General features: G+C 41.0%; 1 protein-coding gene across 1 annotated transcript in view; it reads left to right on the plus strand.

Annotated features, from left to right (window-relative positions):
- Nucleotides 1–21,264, plus strand: part of HUNK (hormonally up-regulated Neu-associated kinase) — an 89,495-nt gene that overhangs the window by 51,508 nt on the left and 16,723 nt on the right. The window contains exons 4-7 of the mRNA XM_075910712.2: nucleotides 3,178–3,313; nucleotides 4,785–4,912; nucleotides 13,555–13,690; nucleotides 19,161–19,329. Of these exons, the coding sequence (XP_075766827.2) occupies nucleotides 3,178–3,313; nucleotides 4,785–4,912; nucleotides 13,555–13,690; nucleotides 19,161–19,329 (569 nt within the window). The remainder of the gene's footprint in view (nucleotides 1–3,177; nucleotides 3,314–4,784; nucleotides 4,913–13,554; nucleotides 13,691–19,160; nucleotides 19,330–21,264) is intronic.

Below are 21,264 nucleotides of genomic sequence, written 5' to 3' on the forward strand. Positions count from 1 at the left end.
GAACCCCAACCCTGGAGCAGCTTAGGGTCCAGTGGTAGCTCTAACTTATACCAAGTTGAGCATTGAATGAAGTGGAGATCTGTGCTATGTGTCCTCCTGCCCCTGCATTTCCTTTAAAGGGGACAACTGGCAGCAGAGCTTTTTCTGTCAGCCTTCTGCGAGCAGAGAACTATTCAAGAGAAACTCTCCACCGGGTATCTTTGGCTGGTTTAAGGCTGACTTATGCTGCTTGTGCAGCACAGAATGGCCTCAGGGGACCAGAGACTCTGTCCCTCCCTGTCTCTCTGCACACTTTCTTGTTTATATGATATATGATAATGGAATATGTTGTATCTTCATACCCCTGAAAGGTCTTTCAGCAGAGGCTGTCATTGTACGGATGCCCCCTGCAAGGCTTCTGAGTGGCAAAAAGTGTGATTTCGAGAATGAAGGGCTCCTTTCTATGCATGAGTATGCATTGATCTCCTGCTGCTAAGATAACCTGTGGGTTAAGATAAGATCTGTGGGTTATGGACTGCAGTCTGATGTGGAATAGGGCTGGGGGAATTCAGTTCCCATTGGAATGAATGAGTAAACAGGAACTTTCGTTGCTCTCCAGTTAACCACAACATTTTTTTTTTTTTTACTTTGACCAGCATAAGAGTTGCATTACGTACTAGGTGCCCAGTGTGTTTGGCTTTATACGAAACACAGACAAAGACAGTCCCTGCCCCAAGGGACTTAATACAGTTTATCTCTGTAACAGAACACCTCTGCTTATCCATGCATACAAATGGGAGCTTAATTCCTGGAGTCCTGTTCTCCGTCTTGACTGCCAAAATGATGGTTTCCCACTGTGTTGGTTCTTTTTTGCGACATATTAAGATGATTTAAAAGAAGTGTTTAGTGCTTTGTGTTAGATACATTGGTTACATTGTTATATGTATTCCTTTTATTGCATTAAGTGTCTCCCCATTCCGCTGCCTGCTAAGACTCGGATCTGAGAGCACATCAGGATTTTTGAGGTCTTTGTGAAACAATGTGCTTCTCTGTATCCAGCAGCCCTTGATCACAGGTATCTGATAAAGACACAATCATACTGCTAGTCCTGGGTCTTTGGGCATTTTTGAGAGCACAGCTTGGAATTTGGTTCAAGAAATAATGGGCCAAAAGCAGCTCTGGTGTAAGTGGATACAACTCCCTTGAAGTTACTGCAGCTCTGCCTGCTTGCACAAGGGCTGAATTTAACCCATAATTTCTTATATTCAATGTCTGAGAATACTAGCAGCCCTGTTATTCAGTAACATTCCCATTACTGTAACACTCCTAGTTTAATCAGTAGCCTATATGCTTAGCTCAAGATTGTGTTCCTGAAGGTGTTACAACATAGAAGTGCGGTGTGATGGTTCCCTGGATGAGCATTAACAAGAAGAGTGAGGGAGTTTCCATGTCATAATATTTACTTTAAGGAACCAATCATGGTCTTTGATCTTAATTTTGCAATCAGCAAAAAAGTTACAAAGGATACTGAATAAAGGTAATATCAGCATTATGATTATCAGTGTGAGTGCCGATAACATTCTCTTATTAAGTTCAAAAGTAAATATTTGTTTAAAAGCACATTGTAGGTACTACCAGTATTTTAACAAAGAGCTTCTTCAGAAACGTTCCCCTTTAGTCTGTGATAAAATCCCTGTCCAACACAGTCCTCTGGGTAGTGCAAAGAAAGGAGAAGTGAAAAACCAGGGAATCTATTCCTTTGTTTTCTGCAAAGAAAGTGCTTTTGTTTCAGTAAGCCCAGCAAAGGAAGGAGACCAAGTCACTGTGCAAACCGATTTTATGTTTAATAAACTCCCTGGACATGTTTATGGTTTAAACAAATGTAGTGGTTCAAATCTGAAGGCGGTGTATCTTGTCACAGCTCTTGTGACTGTAGTGGAGTGTTGCTGATTTACGCCTGCTGAGAATCTGACTTAAGTACTTTGTCAGTAAAGCACAATGTGAAAGTTGTGAAATCTGAAAGGACAGGTTAGTGGTAGGGTGAAGACCTTTTAGGGGCTAAGGCAGAATGCTTCCTAGAAATTTGTTAACTATCTTACATTTGATGTAATCTGGTCCAGTCCATGCACAAAACAGTAACAACAAGAAGAACATGCAGAAGTATTTGTATAAACTCCAGAGATAAGTGATCTCTGGCAGGGATGATTAATCAGTAGCCAGACAGAGTAGGATTCCATCAGACACAAGCAAATAGTCCTAACTCTTCCTTCAGTTTTAACAATGTGCTCCTGCAGACTCCCTCCAGCACATTTTGTATGCTCAACTGTAGCACAGTGTACATGCATTTTCTGCTTTCCTTGCTCTCAAATAGTCAGGCAAGTGGAAAGTATTCATATGCATGCACTTAGACACTTCAGCTCAAATAGTAACCTTTATAACTTTTATTTTTCCTAGACATCATTTAGCTTTTCTGTCTAAAATTGATTTCATTTAATCACTCTGACATCCATATGTGTTATATGTATTCTGGGAATTTATAAGAAGCTTGAATCAAATGAAAACACCTTAATGTAAATGGAAACTTTACATGGATACATCAGGCATTGCTGAAAGCTTCAAATATGTTACTTCAACCAAAGGAAAAAAATCTAAACAAAAAACACTGAAATTTGTTTTCCTCCTTTATTTTCCACATTTGCCATTTTGGAGTAAGAGTGCTGACTCTGCAGCCTTGTGTTTTTATATTACCATGACAGTTCTAAAAAGCAAAACCTCTTGTTCAGGTTGTTGATTCATTTACATGATTTAGTAGCTGTAACATGTAGACTTTGCTTTTTAGGGACATTTTGCAATAATATAAAATATTTGGCAATTTTAAGATCATCCTCTGCCCTATACACAGTCACACTCAAGCCAAATTCTGCTCTTTGCTGTATTCATGCAACACTCATTGAAATCAAGTGATCGTAAGTGTGCATCTGACAACAGAAGTATCCTAAGTTTTGTTTGTCCAGTGAATTAAAAACATACTTGACAAAAGCTTCTATTTTTTCAATCTATAACAGTAGCAAACTCTTGGAATTTTTTTTCATGTTGATTTATTATGGCAGTAGATTGCATGTGTCTTTAAGAAAACTATAGCTGTTTAATGTTTCAGTGCATTTGTGTATGTATTTATTATTTATTTTATTTTCACAGACTTTGGCTTGAGCAACTGTGCAGGTATCATGGGTTACTCTGATCCATTCAGCACACAATGTGGCAGCCCCGCCTATGCAGCACCAGAACTTCTTGCAAGGAAAAAATATGGTCCCAAAATAGACGTTTGGTCCATGTGAGTTATTTAGCTTGTAACAGCTAATTTCTTATTTTTATTTTTTTTACCATAGCTCATAGACACTAAAGTGTTTGGTTACTGTGATCAATCAAACTTTCTAGGAGTGGCATGGCCCACTGCATTATGGCACGGGGGGAAGCCTGGATTAGAAAATGGGACTTGCATTATTTAGATTTGGAGGAGCTGAAAATGTGCTAAGAATTTTACAAATACAGAGGAAGGTATGGTTTCTACACGGAAGGGCATAGAATCTACTGTATGTAGATTCCTTTTATACCTAAGGCTCTCCAAACTCTTCCACTAAATTTCTATACTATATATAGTCAGCTCTGGCATGAAGGCTGGAAGCTACCCAGTCCACTGTATAAAGTAAAAAGAGAATTTTGATCCAGTCATATCTTTTGACAACTAACCACTTTTTAGAGCTTTACGTATTGGAGCCTAACTTATAGTCTCTGGTCTGAGGAGATCCAGAGCTAAACTATCATGCAGCCACTTAATATCTCACTCCTGCTGAGGTACATCCGTCCACATCAGGGATGTCGTTACCAGCATTGTGGAATGCAGGCGCTCTTACTGTGACTGGAATGCAGACACTTAGAAAGCTTCCATTCTCTTAAACCATAACCCTTACCAGCAAAAATATTCTATGCTAATTTTTTTTTATTTAAGAAAAAATATAATTAGCTCCTAGGCTTTCCTGTATCTGACCACATTATTGCTATGGAGTATAACACCTTTATAATACACTGACTTCATTTCTATGCTTTGCACATAAGTTATTTAGACTTTGCAGTGCTGTAACTTTCTGGCTCAGGGTGTGAAACTCCTTCCTTCCCCTCAGAACAGCAAGTTACAGAGATGTAAAGCACCAGTGCAGCTATAGTATTGGGAGTGTGACTTCCAGTGCTATTAACTATTCCTCTCATGAAGGTGGTTTACAAGGAGCATTGGGAGATCTCTCTTCCAGAGGTCATGGTGTGACCACACTTTCAGTTTACAGTGCTGCTGCTTTAAACTGTTGAGTGTAGACAAAGCTTAAGAGAGCCAGCAAAATGTAAATTCTCAAAGATAATTCAGTTTAAAGGATCTTTTAGGAGTAAGGAGAAATAGAAGAAACATAACCGAGTTTTCATCAGTAAACCAAGTTTTGGGGAATGAATACCAAGAATTGTTCAGCTCTTGTTATATAGCTGCTTTTATGGGCTTGATCCAAAGTCTACCGGAGTCAATGGGAGTCTTTCCACTGGCAGCATTCTGGATCGGGACCTTTATGTGAACCTCCCACTGACATCAGTGGGCATGCCACATGCAGAGCAGCGGTAGTGCAAAAGTTCTACAGACCCCAGAGAAATGAAAGTTGCACATTATTTTTACATACTAAGTCTATGCTTTTCTGCATGCCTTGCCACACTCCTTATGTAAACCTTTAGTTCCTTAATTGTTTCTTCTCTGCTTTTCTTTTCAGTGGAGTGAATATGTATGCAATGTTGACTGGGACTTTACCTTTCACTGTGGAGCCATTCAGTCTGAGAGCTTTGTACCAGAAAATGGTGGACAAAGAAATGAATCCCTTCCCTGCCCAACTCTCCACAGGTAAGTAACACAGCATCCCCAACTCTTATCACGTTCATTCAGGAAGAACCATTACATTTAACGGTGGACTTCAAGATTTTGCAATAGCATAACGTGTTAACTGTGGAAGAATGTAGGTCTTTTTTTCATTATAGTTTAAGAAAGACCTGCATATGTCACAATACCATAAAGCTTTGTTTTTTGAACACAAGATAGGGAGGGACAATGTAGTAATGAATCTGAAGTATGAGCATGCTCCAGTATTCTGAAGGGGAATGTATGGTGTTCTTGTTTTGCCTCGTGTGTTTCCTTGTCTATTTTTCATTTGGAAATGATTCAGCTGAATTATCTTACAAGATTATTATTAATTATAGGATGATGATTATTAATAATAATTGTTCCCATAATACACCCTGACATTTGCAACGGAATCATTGCTGAACTTCAATACAAATTGTGTCAGCATGTGTCAAAAACCCTGGGGTTTTTTCATTTAGGTTTTATTTGCCTGGTCAGAGTTTGGTCTTTCTTCTAATTCTCAAAACACAAATGTATTTTAAAACAAATTAAATATTTTCAATCTTCTGTGACAGAGAGTTCCACAATCTAAATATGCCATGAAAAAATATTTCATTTTTATCAGTTCTGCGTTAATAGCCTTCAAATTTCATTGAATGTTCCCCTTGTTCTTGAGATATCAGAGAGGAGGAGCAGGTGCTCCTGACCTGCCTTCTCTGTATCAGTTATCATTTTATATATTTTTATCAGGAACTGTCCATATTTGCTAGTCAAGGGACAAAGTGGAGGACGGAGGGAGTTGCTCGATGTGGGAATGTTATGGTGGGGGTTGGGAATGTTGCGTTGTAAATTGTGGGATCAGCACTCTGTTTGTGGGAGTTAGGATAGTTAAGGCTCAGTAGGGAGAAACATGACAGTACTGAGGGGAGGAGGTAGTACTGGATTGTTACTGGGTAGCAGGTGGAGTGTAGGGATGTGCAGTTGGGGAATCCTGAGTGGGGATCAGTTGTTGATCAGGCATTGGTGTCTGATGCTGCAGCCTGGAAAGAGGGACTATGGAATGTGTGCAGTTATTGGAGGGACTCAGAAGATGGAAAATGGTGACTGGGACAGGAAAATGGTGAACAGTGCCTCCTACAGGTGTTTACATGAATTTCACTTAGGCTTGGTCTGCACTAGGAAATTAGGTCAGTATCACTGCATTGTTCAGGCATGTGAAAAATCTACACTTCTCAGGGAGGTAAACTACCTACCTCCATGGGAGAATTCCTCCCATCAGGACAGATAGTGTCTTCATGGAAGCACTACGTCAGTGCAGCTGTATCATTTCAGTTGTAGACAAATCCTTACTTCCCATTCATAATAGAAATCTCTGTCTATATTCAAAAAAACAGTGACATCATGACATCACTGCCTCCTGCCTGCCTCCTCCCTCCCTGCTTCCTTCTCCCCAGTGCTCAGGAGAGAGAGCTGGGTCTGGTGCACCATGGCCTCAGGCCCCCTCCTCCCCCACCAGCAGCCAGGAGGAGAGAGCCAGGGCTGATACAGCCTCGGGCCAGCCCCCCTCACCCTGGCAGCCAGGGGAAGAGCTGGGGCTGCCTACCCCCAGAGAGAGGGGGGTTGACGAGCATAGCGAGCAGAGGGAGTGCAGCCCCCTAATTTATTGTAAAATTGTTTTTCTCCCATGGAGATTCCTGTGCACCTAAAAGAGCCCGAAGAATCCCTCTAGTTATTGTACGTTTGCAGAAGTGGTAAACATTATTGCTGGTATTTACTATTAAATCCCTTCCATCCAGGCTTTCCTGGCCCTGAATCCCAGCCTCTGTCTTCTGACTTAGGGAAACTAAAGAAGGCTCCCTTTAGAGTATGTCAGCATTGCTCCTTGGTCATCTGGTACCTGCATGAGGCAATCCTTTTCTACTGGAGATTTATGTGCTAGTGTTTTATGAGTGACCTGGGATGCTCCAAGGCTCAGTAGATATCTGGTACAATCAGAGCCTTTGCTATTTCCATTCCAGAGTCTTCCTGGTAGTATTGTGTTGCAACAAATTGCTATTTTTATATCCTAGTCCACTTTCTAAAGCTCCAATGGATAAGTTGTGTTGTAAGTAAGATTATAATTACTGCTTCATATTGTACTCAATGAGGTCCCAAATCTTGATCCTCTTGAAGACAAAGGCAAACTCTTAGGCTATGTCTACACTTGCGGCTTCTTGTGCGAGTAATATGCAAATGAGGCTAAGTAATAGGTGTAACAGCATTGCGCAAGAAGGGGCAGTGTAGACACTCCTTGTGCAAGAGCCTCTTCTGAAAAAAATGATGGCTCATTAGGTATGCAAATGAGGCTCAGCAATATTCCACGCTTAGCCTCATTTGCATATTACTCGCGCAAGAAGCCGCGAGTGTAGACATAGCTTTAGGGTGTGTCTACACAGCAGCGTTATTCCTAAATAACAATGCGAGCATCTACACAGCAATTCTGTTATTTCTAAATAAATTCAAAATAATGGATAGCTTATTCCGATTTCTGTAAATCTCATTCCACGAAGAATAACACCTATTCTGAAATAGCTATTTTGAAATAGCTGTAGTATGGACACTCCACTGCTGCTACTTTGAAATAGCTCCTCCCCAAAGCCATTCAAAGTAATTACTCCTTAATACTTCATGGGGCTCTAAATCAAGGAAGCACGTCCACATTAGGGTAGCCTGGCATGGACTAATTTTGAGGTTTCCCTGCAGTGTAGACACACTATTTTGAAATAAGCTATTTTGGAGTATTTCTTCCAGAATAGCTTATTCTGAAATAAGTGTAGAGTGTAGACGTACCCTTATTGACCTCAGGATTTGGTAGTAATGTAACGCCAACAGGCAGAACCGATTGTGTGACCTCTGCAGCTTAGTGCATGAGCCTCTATCTACTGCTTGAGCTAAAAGGCCACTCTGCTCTCAGCTAGAGCAACATCAGTCTTTCTCTCTGTACGTAGTCTAAGTGCCACTACATGGGACATGAACTACACCCAGTAAGGTATGTGGTTTACACAAATACTGTACACACCTAGTATTCAGAGAGGTTTCCGCCATTGCAGGTCTATTTCTTACCGGGTAGTTTCTAGTGTTCTCGGACTAGGGGGCTTTGTCTATTACTCATTTTTATTGTAAAGATTAGAATTCTTCCAAAAATGCATCTTTGTGTAATTTGTAGCTATCTGATATTATGCACTACAGCAAAAGTAACATTTTATGTATCCAGTGGGAGTTACAGTAGTTACTGTGAGCTTTCAGAGAAAGAAGATTAATGGAACAGACTTAAAGCTGTTAGCCTTTACCCTACTGAACATAAAAGTATGCCTCAGTTCTTGATTTAAGGCAGTGGACTTGCACATTCACTGGTTTGGCAAACTGTGATTTAAGATGACATTTGTTCTTGTCACTTTTAGGCCTTGGGTCAATAGGCAACAGCTATTCTTTTCCTCTGCTTGGCAAATTTTTGCATTTGTTAACTCTTTAGGTAGACCACCCTTTTCTTTTAGCCGTGTAACTGTTTACTGTATTTTTCTGATACATATAGAAGTTTGAGGAGAAATTATTTGCAGAAAATTCTTTAACTGTGCAGCATATGCTGTGTCAATATATAATTTCACAAAGTCAGTTACCTCAAACAAGTAGCCACTCAAAGGAATAACAAATCTTCTACCCAAAGGTGAAAATTTTCAGTGACCCTGAGCACTCAAACCAACTATATGGAAACCATGGGCCAGAATTTGAAGTTGATGTTCAATGTTCCTTCTAAAAGTAACAGAGAAATAGCCTTGTTAGTCTGATCTTGGTAAAACAAAAAAAAAGTCATGTAGCACTTTAAAGGCTAACAAGATGGTTTATTAGGTGATGAGCTTTTGTGGGGCAGACCCACTTCTTCAGATAAAAAATGGCTTGAATAGATTATGCAAATGAAGTGTGACAAAATGCTAATCAGCGCTTCATTTGCATACTCTCTGCTGGCAAAAGCTGGCAGTGTAGACGTAGTCTTGGGGAGCCAGAAAGTGTTCAGGAGGAGCCCATAAGTGTTTGGGACAAAAACTGAATTGCTATGCCCATTTTTGGTTTTTTAGTTAAGAGACTATTAAACTTACCTTAAAAAATCGCCTGTGTTTTAGCTAAGGGGTTCTGCTTCTTATGCTATTGCTGCTCCCAGTGCTAGGAATCTCTCTCTTCGTACATTTACAATACAGTTGGGACTGAGCATTGCAGTCTGGGTAGACAGGCTCAGGCAAACTCAAGCTGGCACACTAACGGTATGTCTGGCAACAGAGGCATGTAGATTAGGCTACCCGGCATAGACAAAGAAGCAGGGATTTAAATAATCCCCTCTTCATTAAAATAAACATGGCCGCCGCGCTGTGCCGACGATCAGCTGATCTGGATCAGTCGGCTGGGGAAGCCTTTGCTGACCAATCCCTTATGCCTCGTGAAATGTGCTACATGACTTGTCGCCAGAGGCATGTAGTCTAGACATACCATAAAAATGACAGTGTGGACATTGTGGCCTGGGTGGCATCTCGGGCTAGCACTTTACACTCAGGTCTACGGGATCAGGGGGCTTGGAATTGGGTGGCTAACCTGAGCGACTGTCCATGCTGCAACATCCATCCATGTTGCTATTTTTAGCATGCTCGCTCGAGTGGCATTAGCACAAGTCTGCCTGCCGGGGCTGGGAGGTACAATCCCAGCTGCAGTATAGACATACCCTCTGTGCCCTTCTGTACTGCAGCAGGACTTCTTCAGAGAGACTTCCCATTGGAAGACTCCCATCAGCTGGAAGTCTTGCAGATGAAAGCCCACAACTGGAGCAGAGGGCAAAGAGAGGCCAAGAGCATCAGCACTAGTGCATAGGGATTGGGGGCTCAGGTAGAGACAAGTGCATCTCGTCTTTACAGTGGAATGATTTTTGCCACAAGCGAAGCCTGTCCATCATAGTCATTGGGCTGAAGAGGAAGCTGAATGGATTTGTTGTTCTCGATAACAGAGAATTCTTTACCTAAGAAACGTGACGTGTGGCTTGTAGGGTGCCCATGGAACTGCCATAATATCAAGTTCCAAAAGATTTAAGGACTTGTTTAAAGTTCTTCCCTACTATTCCTGGAACATTATTATATGAAAATATGGAAAAGTCAGGAGAGATCTGAGCTAAAACAGCACATTAGCTAATGATTTATGAAGATAGAAATAACAAAAATGCAGTTCACGTATAGGTGACCTGGTAACTGCATAATCATATTTTTCTCTGTTCTACCAAATGTAAACTTCATGGCTGTAGGCCTGTCTTAAACTGGATAGTCTCTCAGGGCCCTGTCCAGCAGATTACTTGGATTCTGTAGGATGTTGAACGCAAAGGTTCCTCAAGTCGGTAGGGCTCATCACGTATAGAATTTAGTCCTGATTTATATCAGACCACTCTCCCTTCCTTGTGCCACGAATCCACAGGGTTTGTGCTATGCCTCAGCTTTTAAACAGTCTCCCTTCAATGTGCTAGATCCTGAAATGGGGTTGGGGCACTGTTGCTTATGTGTTGGCCACATGGCCTCAATGGCTCTTAGGCTATGGCTAGACTGTGGCGGGGAGGAGGGAGAGGTTCGGGATACCGTAGATATCCTGAAAAAACTCCACTGCATCCATGGAACGCGTTTGCTCTTCCGCTTTTTTTTGCGGAAGAGCAAATGCGCTCTTTCGGAAGACTGAATTCCTCATTCTACGAGAAAGAAGGGGGCTTCCTAAAGAGGGGGGAGTTTCTGACATTTGGCCCACTCTAGACAGGCCAAATGTTTGAAAAGCCTCTTCTGACAAAAGAATTGGAAAAAGGTACGCAAAATGCAGAGCGCATTTAATGTACCATTTTCTGACAAAAACTTGTAGTCTAGCTGTACCCTAAGACTTAGCCACTGGGCTCCAACACTTTCTCTTTTCACTGTGAGCTCTTCCCAGCAAGTCCACCTGGAATAGATTCCTGTCCAGAGGCTTTCCATTCTTCAGGGATCAAAGCACCCCGTCAGTGACATCACACAGCTTTTTCAAAACAGTAGGGTTTATCAGTCAACAGGAATGCAGCATGGGGAATTCCTTGGGCTGTCATAGAAAAGCAAAGGTTAAAACTATAGCCGGCCCAGTGCTCCCTTGAGCCACCCTGCTATGGTAACCATCAAGATTTCTTTTCTCTGTCTTTGTCCCTTCTCTCGCAGTCCCAGGTGAGAGCTTCCTGGGTCTCTGATCACTCAGCACTTAACACGGCCATCTGACATCTTTTGAAACAATCCCCTTTTGGAACAATGACCCGGAGAGCCCTGCTGAGGTCACATCTTCCACCTTCTGGAGCTTCCTACCCTTAGGTGCCAGTTGTTCAGTAGCTGGGGTTCCCGTTTTCTTTCTGGATTCTTCATTAATATGGGTTGGTTCTAGTCAGTTCTGAATGACTTATTGCTATCCTCCCAAATACCTCATGTCTCCTGCTCTGGCCCAGGAATATTTAAATTTCTACACCCACTCGGTAGCAATTCTAAGTCAGGAAAGTCCCTGGTAACCATGGTCATAAATATATGACAGAAATTTCCCACTTCCATCAGACTTTATGTAGTGATCTGCTCTAGAACATAGCCACACATTTCCTCTTTCTGACCCCCACGTAGATCATTCTTCATGTTAACTTCCTGAGCTGAGCATGCTTAAAGGACCAATGATGTACTTAAGGAAGGGGCAGATAAGAGCACACTGCAGACTTTTAAATACAAGTGCACTTTATCTTTGGTTAACATTTATGCCCATTTCAGATTGTTACATTCTGTGCCAGAGAGCAAACATGCTGCTTTTCTTACACCTGGGAGGGTACAGGAATAAAGAAGCTTATCTTTTATGTTTCTGGACCCAAAGATGCCTATTGATTACTGTGTAAATGGCTTTCCATGTAGAGCATTTCTGGATAAAAGTGAAGAGGCTATGTTGTTGCTGTTCTAGTTCAAAGATGGATTCAGTAGCGAAAGACAAAAAATGACATCAAACACATGGGAAGTATCCATGGAGTCAAGATTACAGGTCTACAAGCAAGAAGAGAGTACATTGTTTTTGGTATTTGCTGTGTAATTCATCCAGAATTCTTGGCAGCTCAGCACACTATTTTTTCCTTAATAAGTAGCCCTTGAATGCCAGCCAAATCATTACGTTTGGTGGCTTTTATGGTGCATACGATGTGTCTAATTTCTGCATACGTGAGGCTGTCTGCAAGCATTTGCGTGATCCTATCTATAAAACCTTAACAAAAATCTCCAATATTAGGTTTCTGTGTCTGATCCATGAAGAATTGCAGAGGGCATATTCAAGTCCATAGGATTGCACAAGCAGAAAGCAGGATTTGGCCAGGATGGTTTGGAGATTAAAATATAGAACTAGTCAAAACTGAGATAAGTTGCCAGCTCAGATACTGACTTCCTGTTTGCCATGGGTGAGACACGGTATCTCTCCTTATAACTAACCACCTCAGAGGCATAATGTCAATGAATGTTGTAAAGCACTTTATGAAAAACTCGAAAGGAATGGAGTCAAAACGTAAGCCCAGTTCTGCTCTAAGATACCCCCTTGCAATTCTGTTGCAGTCAATGGAAGTACAGGGGTTCACATCTGAAAACAGAAAGTTTAATAAGTTTACTGCTCTATTTTAATTGGGTCAAAGACCCCTATCATTGATTTTGGCAGGGATGTACCATTTTAAATGAGAAACAAATTTGGTCCCCTGGGCCTGATGCTGCAAGATACCTAGGACTGGCATTGTTTGGAGGCTATTAGGAGCTGAGGCTGCTGAGCCTCTCAAACAGAGCCATGAAGTTCTGTTTGGGATTGGACCTTGGGCCTCTAACATTCTGCTTCTGCTGAATTTCTGAAAGGATGTATAAGGTTAGGTTGTTTGAGAGGGAGTGTTTAAATAATGAAGAATCATTGCAACATCAAGGCCCTGATTCAGGAAAGCACTTAAAGGATGTGCTTAGGTTCCATTGAAATAAATAGGACTTAAGTATGTGCTTAAGTGTTTTACTGAATTGGGCCTGTGTTCTCTCATTATGTTTAATATCGGTCCAAATCTCTAGACAAGTAAAATTCCAGATGTCTTCAATGGGCATGTGTTCTTATCTATTACTGTTTGTCTCAGATAATGTGCTATTGAAATATGTTGCATAGGGAAGTGTCTAGATTAGATTTGTATCAAAGAGTCCCCTCCCCGCTTTCTAATATAAAATCAGATCAGTTCCATGTTGTGATCCTCCTGTTTAGAATAACATTATCTGACTAGGGTCAGGGTCTGTGTCTAATTTGGAAAAAATGCCTTTCATCATGCTGCAATTTTTTCTGGAATCATGAAGGTTCCTGTCAAAGCACACAAATAATTTCCTTCTTGTCATTTATGACTCTATAAAACATTACTTATTTTACATATGGATTAACTTCTTATCAGATAATTTTCTTGGGGATGTTAGAGCACATCATAAAGAAAACCATTGCTTGCAGTATATTTTTGGTAAGGTTACTTACCATAGTAACTCAGTTGCTAAGTTAAGTTGTAAAGCATGTGACACAGCTATTGTCTTTTCTTAATATATCCACAGCGGCCATAAACTTTCTACAGGCTCTGCTAGAGCCAGATCCTGGAAAGAGACCAAACATCCAGCAAGCTTTAGCAAATCGTTGGCTTAATGAGAATTACCCTGGAAAAGCACCACATAATGTCACCTATCCAAACAGGTATTGTAATGAAGACAATACTTTAGAAATGTGAGAACACATTAAAACATTGGAGATTTGATCCTGCGTATCCTTACTCACAAAACAAAGTCCTATTGAACTTTCCTAGGAATACATATATTAGTAAGGGCTGCCTATGCTTATTTCAGGAGTGGGTCTGTAAAAAATGGGAGATGATATAAGTTTTGAGAGAGTTCTTAGTTCAGAATTCAAAATTACTTCCTTAAATTAGCAGAGGGATGTCATACTTCTTCATGGTGACCCAGGATCAAGACTTCATACTTATTTGACTCTTGGATATTCTCAGAATTAATGGATGCAGTGCATTGTATATCTGTCTTGGGCACCCCTTAGTTTGCCAGTGGAGTGATGATACTATGACACTGGAAGTTACTGCCTTTCTAAAACCCCAGCTCAGATTCTGTATGATAAACACAATATTATTATGGTAACTATTATGGAGAGGATCTGAATTATATGATCTTGCTTAGATGTCTTGCCTGAAACACCTCAACAGATACAGATATATGACCAGGTTCAGGTGGATGACAGCTCTCATGGCTAAGTTTATATGCAGCCAGGAAAAAAAAGAATGCTATTTTTGGTACATTTAGAGCTAAATCCACCAAGGGACTTTGTTGCTTAAATGTCACTTTAGGCACCTAAATCCAATATTTATGTCCTCAAAACCCGGGCTGTGTATGCTGTCAGCATCTAACTTCCTGTGGCATCTAAATTTTGACCAGTTGAGCAAGCACAATGCCAGCTATGTTCTGACACTGCTAAACGGCTGCTGAGTCTGGCTCATGCCTCATCCATAGTGGCTGAGACAGTAGGTATTTTCAAAGGCTGTCTGTCAGATTGGGCCTTACACAAAGCAATCAAAGGAGGAGGAGTTGGAGTGTGTCCCTCTCCTCTCCTCTTTGTGTTGTCCCTTGTGATGTATGTATTTACCCAGGATGTGAGAACTCTAGATTCACATCTCTGCTCTGTCTTATATGGAATGGGGACTTGAACCCAGGTTTTTCCCCTCCCGGGTGAGCTTGAGAGTATTCGGGGGTGGGCGTCTCTCTTGCTTACTCTGTTCAATTTTTATACAATATACTTAAACATTCATTGGGCCAGACAGACTGAGAATGACTCTGTAGCTGAGTGGTTAGATCCCGGGAGCTGTGAAACTCCAGTTCAGGCCTTTATTCCAGATTAGGCAGAGGGCAAGATTTGAACCTGGCTCTCTCACACTCTGTGTGAAGATTATAGGGGGCTGCTCCTTATTTTTGTGGAACAGACAGATCTTGTTTAGGCACCTAACTCCAGGAAAGGGATCGTGGATGACAATCCTAAGTGGAGATGGGCATATCCCACCAGCCCACCTATCTGCTTTGGAGGGGCTTAGGCCACATCCTTCTCAGCATTTCCTACTGGATAGCTTATGCGGCCCAGCGTGGTAGCTTTTGTGAATCCCATTGTTAAGCGTATAACTCTCTGCATGCATTCTGTAGGAAGCCTGGGTCCTTACCTCTGGCCTGTGGATTCTTTTATGTGGCAGGACATGTAAACGTTAGGTGTTGTAATCATGAGTCTAAATCCCCTTTGTGGATGTACCCACTAGTCAACATGCAATAGCTTTTGTGCAATACACAATTCAGCACCAGCCATGGACTTATGCCCAGGGATTGCAAGCCTAGAATCACAAAGAGAAGAGCAGCTTCTAGTTCTTAAAATGTGGGAGGATAGAAATGGAGTGAGATTGAGGTCTTTTATCATGGAAAGGAAGTTCATAAGAGAGATCTGGTGAAACAATGAATCATTAGACTGGCATTCAGAGGAACACAGAGTTGTGGTGCATGGAAAAGTGATTGGCTATATACATGCATGGAATATAAAAAAAGAATATAAGAATGGTTGGTTTACAAGGGATGTGGCAGAGAGTGAGATGAGTCATTGTCTCAGCATTCTTGTCCTGATACAAAGTCTAATTGAGCTAAAACAAAACACACACAGCAGATTTGAGGAATCCTGGTGCATTGGACTGTATTAAAGTATGGTACATATGAAAATTTTGTGTTAAAGAAAGGGAAAATAAGTGTAAACTGAATGAGTCATTATGCTAATTAAATCACTGTCATAATGAGTCTAATCAATCTACTAAACATGGCATCTGTTAGGCAAATGTAACTGAGAGCTGTGTGGGTAACTTAATACTCTCACTCCTAGTCTTATCATCACCAAAAACAACACAAAGGAAGGCTTGAAATTAATTTCACTTCAAACTCTTTTCTATTTGTAAATGTACTTATATATATTTTAAAATCTCTGGCATGCGCATAAAACCCAACGTCTAAGAGGGGGGAAGTATTCTGCATACTCTAGTTTAAAAACATATCCCTTAGTTGAAGAAAAAAATAATCACCCTAACAATAAATATTACATTAGAACCTCAGAGTTAGGAACTGTCTGGTCAACTGCACATTTCATTTGGAAGCTGAAGTATGCAATCAGGCAGCAGCAGAGACAAACAAACAAATAAGCAAATACAGTCATATGTAAAACATAAACTACTTAAAAAAAAGAAAAAGAGAAAGCAGCATTTTAATTCTGCATAGGGAAGTTTCAATGCTGTATTAAGCCAATGTTCAGTTGTAAACTTTTGAAAGAACAACCCTAACTCTGAGATTCTGCTGTATGAACAAAATCAATTTTTTTCATCACTTGCCTGTTTGAAAAACGAGAAAATTAGACCTCTGTTTACTTTGACCCACATTTTGTGCTGACGTCAGTAGAGTTCCATAGGATTAAAGTCACATAGAGTATTGCCTTTCTACCTCTGGGCTATAGTGCCTTTTTGTTTTTAACTAGCTTAGGTTGCAGACTTAACCTATCTACAAGTTGTTATACTATAGTGTGATAAGAAAAAGCCTCTTGATTGTAAATGTTTAGGGCAGTATTTTGCTTTCATTTACATTGGTGCAAATATGGAATAACACAATTAACGCCAACTTTGAAAGAGTTTCTCTGGATGCCTGCCAGAGTGTGTGAGCAGGATATACACTCATCCACCACTTAATCACCAAGAAATCTCCACTCTTGTCCCAACCGCTGTTTTTATGGAACTAACAAAAAGCAATGTATTGCACTCATGCGTACCCCATCTGCCTTTTTATGGGTATCACTAACTGCTCCTTACAGAGGGAGTTGGTAGAGGAACGGGTGGAAGCAGAATGTCAAACAGAGATAAAATAACAAAATAATTCTCCCTGCTTTCTTTTATTAAAGAAATTCTCTGAAGACAAACTATTATGTTATATTTTACAAAAATTTCAAACAACAATTGCCTGGGTTCTTTTTGCTATTCAGAAGACTGATTTACTTACCATACAATAGCAGATACAATTTGCCTATTGACATCTTTTAAAAAAGCCCCAAAGCAGTCCTTAGGTTCAAACTGAATTTTAATAAGCATATGAAAAAAGGCAAATATCTGCTAGTCAATATTTAGCAGACTAGATTTTGAATAATATATAGAGTCCTGGTTTGGCCAGCCCCATCTCATGGTAACAGACATTGAAAATAACAGTGCAGGGAGTGAGGTGGGAAATGATGAACATATTAAAAACAAGTCAGTTATTTTTTAAAAAGTAAGCACCCAGCAGTACTTAGTTAGGCACCTAAATAAAGGTTAAAATAGCTGTTAGGAACAAGGAATATCTGTTTTTTAACAATTATTTCTGAAAATAATGGGAACAACTGGGTGCTGGGCACACCTGGAAGTCTGGCCAGTGCATTTAGAAGCCTAAATGAGCTCTTTGGAAATTTTGACCATACAGTGCACTCTTAAAGATGTTATAACTGCACAAAGCTACAGCACTCCATTCCTCAACTTAGAGAAATCCATTATTAAGAGCACATGCAGGCACACCCAAATTTTATGTACAACTTACCTTTATAGAATGCTCTCCACCTACACTGCGGGACAAAGTCGAATTAAGATATGCAGCCTCAGCTACTTTAATTGCGTAGCTGAAGTTGGAAGTAGCTTAACTTAGCTTTTGGTGTTGTCTACACTGCAGGAAGTCAAAGGAAGAACACTCTTCCTCCGACTTCCCTTACTCCTCATGAAATAAGAGTTACTGGCATCAACAGGACAGGTTACTGGCATCGACATATCTCAATTCGAATTAGCTGTCTTAACTTGACCACTAATTCGGACCCTGGAAGATCGACAGTGGCAGCTTCAATCTTCCTCTTGGCTACTTCTAGACTGCCCCCTCTTGTGCAAGAGAATATGCAAATGAGGTGAAGCAGTGAATATTGCCATGCCTCATTTGGATATTTAATGTGCCGCCATTTTTGCGTAAGAGAGGGGTTGTGCGCAAAAAGGAGCCGTGTAGCTGGCTCCTTTTTGTGCAAAAGCCCCTTGCGCAAAAATGGCAGCTCATTAAGTATGCAAATGAGGCGTGGCAATATTTCACATCTTTGTTTCATTTCCATATTCTCTTGCACAAGATGGAGCCATCTAGACGTAGCCCTGGAGTACAGGCACCCCATTACAGATTTAACAAACTACTATTGAAATATAATCATGAACTTTTGTGATTCTATATATTTTAGTCTCTATGGTGCCACAGAACCACTTCTTTTTTTTAAAGATACAGACCAACATGGCTACCCCTCTGGGTTTTTTTTTTTTACTCTTGAAATGTTACTTGTAGCTCATTTAATCTACTATTGAAATACACCCATCTATGGGATGAAACACTTTAGCTAGCTACTTAATGCAAGGAGAAACACCACGCTACAGTTAGCAATAGCAGATGAAGAAGAGTATCATATCTAATAGAAATAACAGAAACATAGGTGAGCTTGAATGTAGATAATGTTGGATTTTAGCTCTTCTCCTCTAAAATGTCATGCAGTGTTTAATGACTTACAGTGGTCAAAACCTTGAGTTTTATGTCTTAAGCTAACTCTGCTGTCTGCAGCACTGAAGTGTCTCTTAACACCATGCTGGCCCATTGGTTCACTACTGTTTCAGAGGAAAGAATGTCATTTATTTAATTATCGATGTCACCTCCTGCAGCGCATACTGTAGCTGTTTGCTGGCATGCTACCATCCAAATAGTAACTAGCCTTGACCTTTTTTAGTTTGGCAGATGCAAAGGGGATTCCGCATAGGGTGGCAGGGCTGAAAGCCACAGAGAAAACTGTACCCAAAACCCTTGAGTAAGAAGGTGTGCTGAGTTAAAGTATCAGAAGGTATTATTTATCACTGAAATAGTTTTTGGCCGCTTTTTGCACTAGAGCTACCTTCACAGAAATGTGAGACTAGTCATGTTTGCATTAGCTAGCTCCATAAAGGCCTACAGATCTCTAGTGCATACTCTGCAGAGGTCCTTGTTGCTAACAAGCATCCTAAATGTCTCATCTGAAGGGTTGTCTGAATAATTTGTTCTGTCTCTTCTTTGCGTAGAATTCACCTAGAAGACCTCAGCCAAAGTGTGCTGCTCCACATGACTGAAAAGCTTGGCTACAAGAATAGCGATGTAATCAACACTGTCCTCTCAAATAGGGCAAGCCACACTCTTGCCATATATTTTCTGCTTAATAAGAAACTAGAGCGCTATTTGACAGGCCTGCGAGTGAGTATTGCTTGTTACTGATTCTTTAAAACCACCACAACAATAATAATAATAGGATAAAAAAAGCGCTGTAGTATACATCATTTTTCCCACACACTAACTTGATTTTGAGTCTTTAAGGGTATGTCTACACTACCCCGCTAGTTCGAACTAGCGGGGTAATGTATGCATACCGAACGTGCAAATGAAGCCCGGGATTTGAATTTCCCGGGCTTTATTTGCATAAGCCGGCCGGCGCCATTTTTAAATGCTGGCTTGTTCGAACCCCGTGCCGCACGGCTACACGCGGCACGGGCTAGATAGTTCGAACTAGCAAGCCATTCCGAACTATCTGTACGCCTCGTGGAACGAGGCGTACAGATAGTTCGGAATGGCTTGCTAGTGGAACGAGGTGTACAGATAGTTCGGAATGGCTTGCTAGTTCGAACTATCTAGCCCGTGCCGCGTGTAGCCGTGCGGCACGGGGTTCGAACAAGCCAGCATTTAAAAATGGCGCCGGCCGGCTTATGCAAATAAAGCCCGGGAAATTCAAATCCCGGGAAATTCAAATCCCGGGCTTCATTTGCACGTTCGGTATGCATACATTACCCCGCTAGTTCGAACTAGCGGGGTAGTGTAGACATACCCTAACTTAGTAAAGTGTAGTCTCTTGAGATTCACTCTTTTTATAACATTAACTGTAAAAGAGAGATAATACTGGTAAAGAGATGACATTGATTCAGATAAGAATTCCCAAGCATGGGAAATAGTAGTTTGTCAGTTGTGTGTACATAGTTATCAAATGTAGGCATTGTACAAAGGCTCCTGGGAAGACTCTTGGCTCACAGAAATAAAGTCTTTGCTATCTAAGACTTTTATTTTTGTCCTAGAGTTGTGGTGGGCTAATGTTTTTTAGATACAATTCTTCTGTTATTAAGAAATTATCCATTAATGGAATGTGATTCTTGGCAGGAGAGGTGGGGACAGTTTAATAACCATTAAAATGTGTGTGTTTGTTTTGAAGTGAAAACTTGAAGATAAAAGTCGTACTATACAATAATGTGCATGTGGAGTTTGTTGATTAATATTTAACCTTTTTGGTCCATGGCACAAAGCATTAATACTATACTGGGCTTGCATATGACCTTGGGTAAAAAATCTGACTGTCCAATTTGCAATGCAAGTTTCTTGCTATCGCATTCTCTTCATTCAGTTTCTGCATAAACCTCTCATTGGCATCAATAGATGTCTGTGCTGGAGATGAGCGGGAACTTAATTCATTTTTTATTTTTGGAAAATAAAATGAAAATGTACATGCTTCATTTAAATCATTGCTCGGGGCTGGAGATGAAGGGTTCAGTATACAGGCTGTCCTGGGGAGAGAGGACTACCCCAGCCCTCTCTCGCTGCAGCAGCTTGGGGCCAGGTGAGAAGCACCTCTCCATGGCTGCTACAGCTCCAGCAGGCACATCTGGGGAGAAGTGCATGTCCCCCAGCTAGAGCAGATCCAGATTTGTCTGCCCCCAGCACTCCCCAGGCAGAGTGAGGAATGCAGCAAACTACACTTTCCTCTCGTTCCTTGATGAATGGGAACATCTAGCAGTGTTCCCATATGAATTGGAAGGGGGGGGACTTCAGTCCATCCCCTCCTGTCTTATCTAATATGCACTTGGAGGATGGAAAGCTCGGGGCTGGGGCAGTCCCATATGGGGAAAATTTCCCCCAGCCAACCCCTTTGTCCTGCTTAGTGATTCTGTCTCTTTTCTGTCTGCTTTTATGAGAAGCAATCCCATTCCAGGCACATCCCATTTTCCTGACACAACCAAACCCCTTACCTAGCTTTATGTTATGACAAGAGGAAGCTATACACCGAATGTTGTGGACCTAGCTCTTGCTGCTTATGAGGTGTTCTTGAACAAAAAGATAGACACATGGACAGTGATAGAAATGTAGCCG

Source organism: Pelodiscus sinensis, chromosome 1 (genome assembly GCF_052426305.1).
Source record: "Pelodiscus sinensis isolate ZL-2025 chromosome 1, ASM5242630v1, whole genome shotgun sequence".
Taxonomy (NCBI): domain Eukaryota; kingdom Metazoa; phylum Chordata; order Testudines; family Trionychidae; genus Pelodiscus; species Pelodiscus sinensis.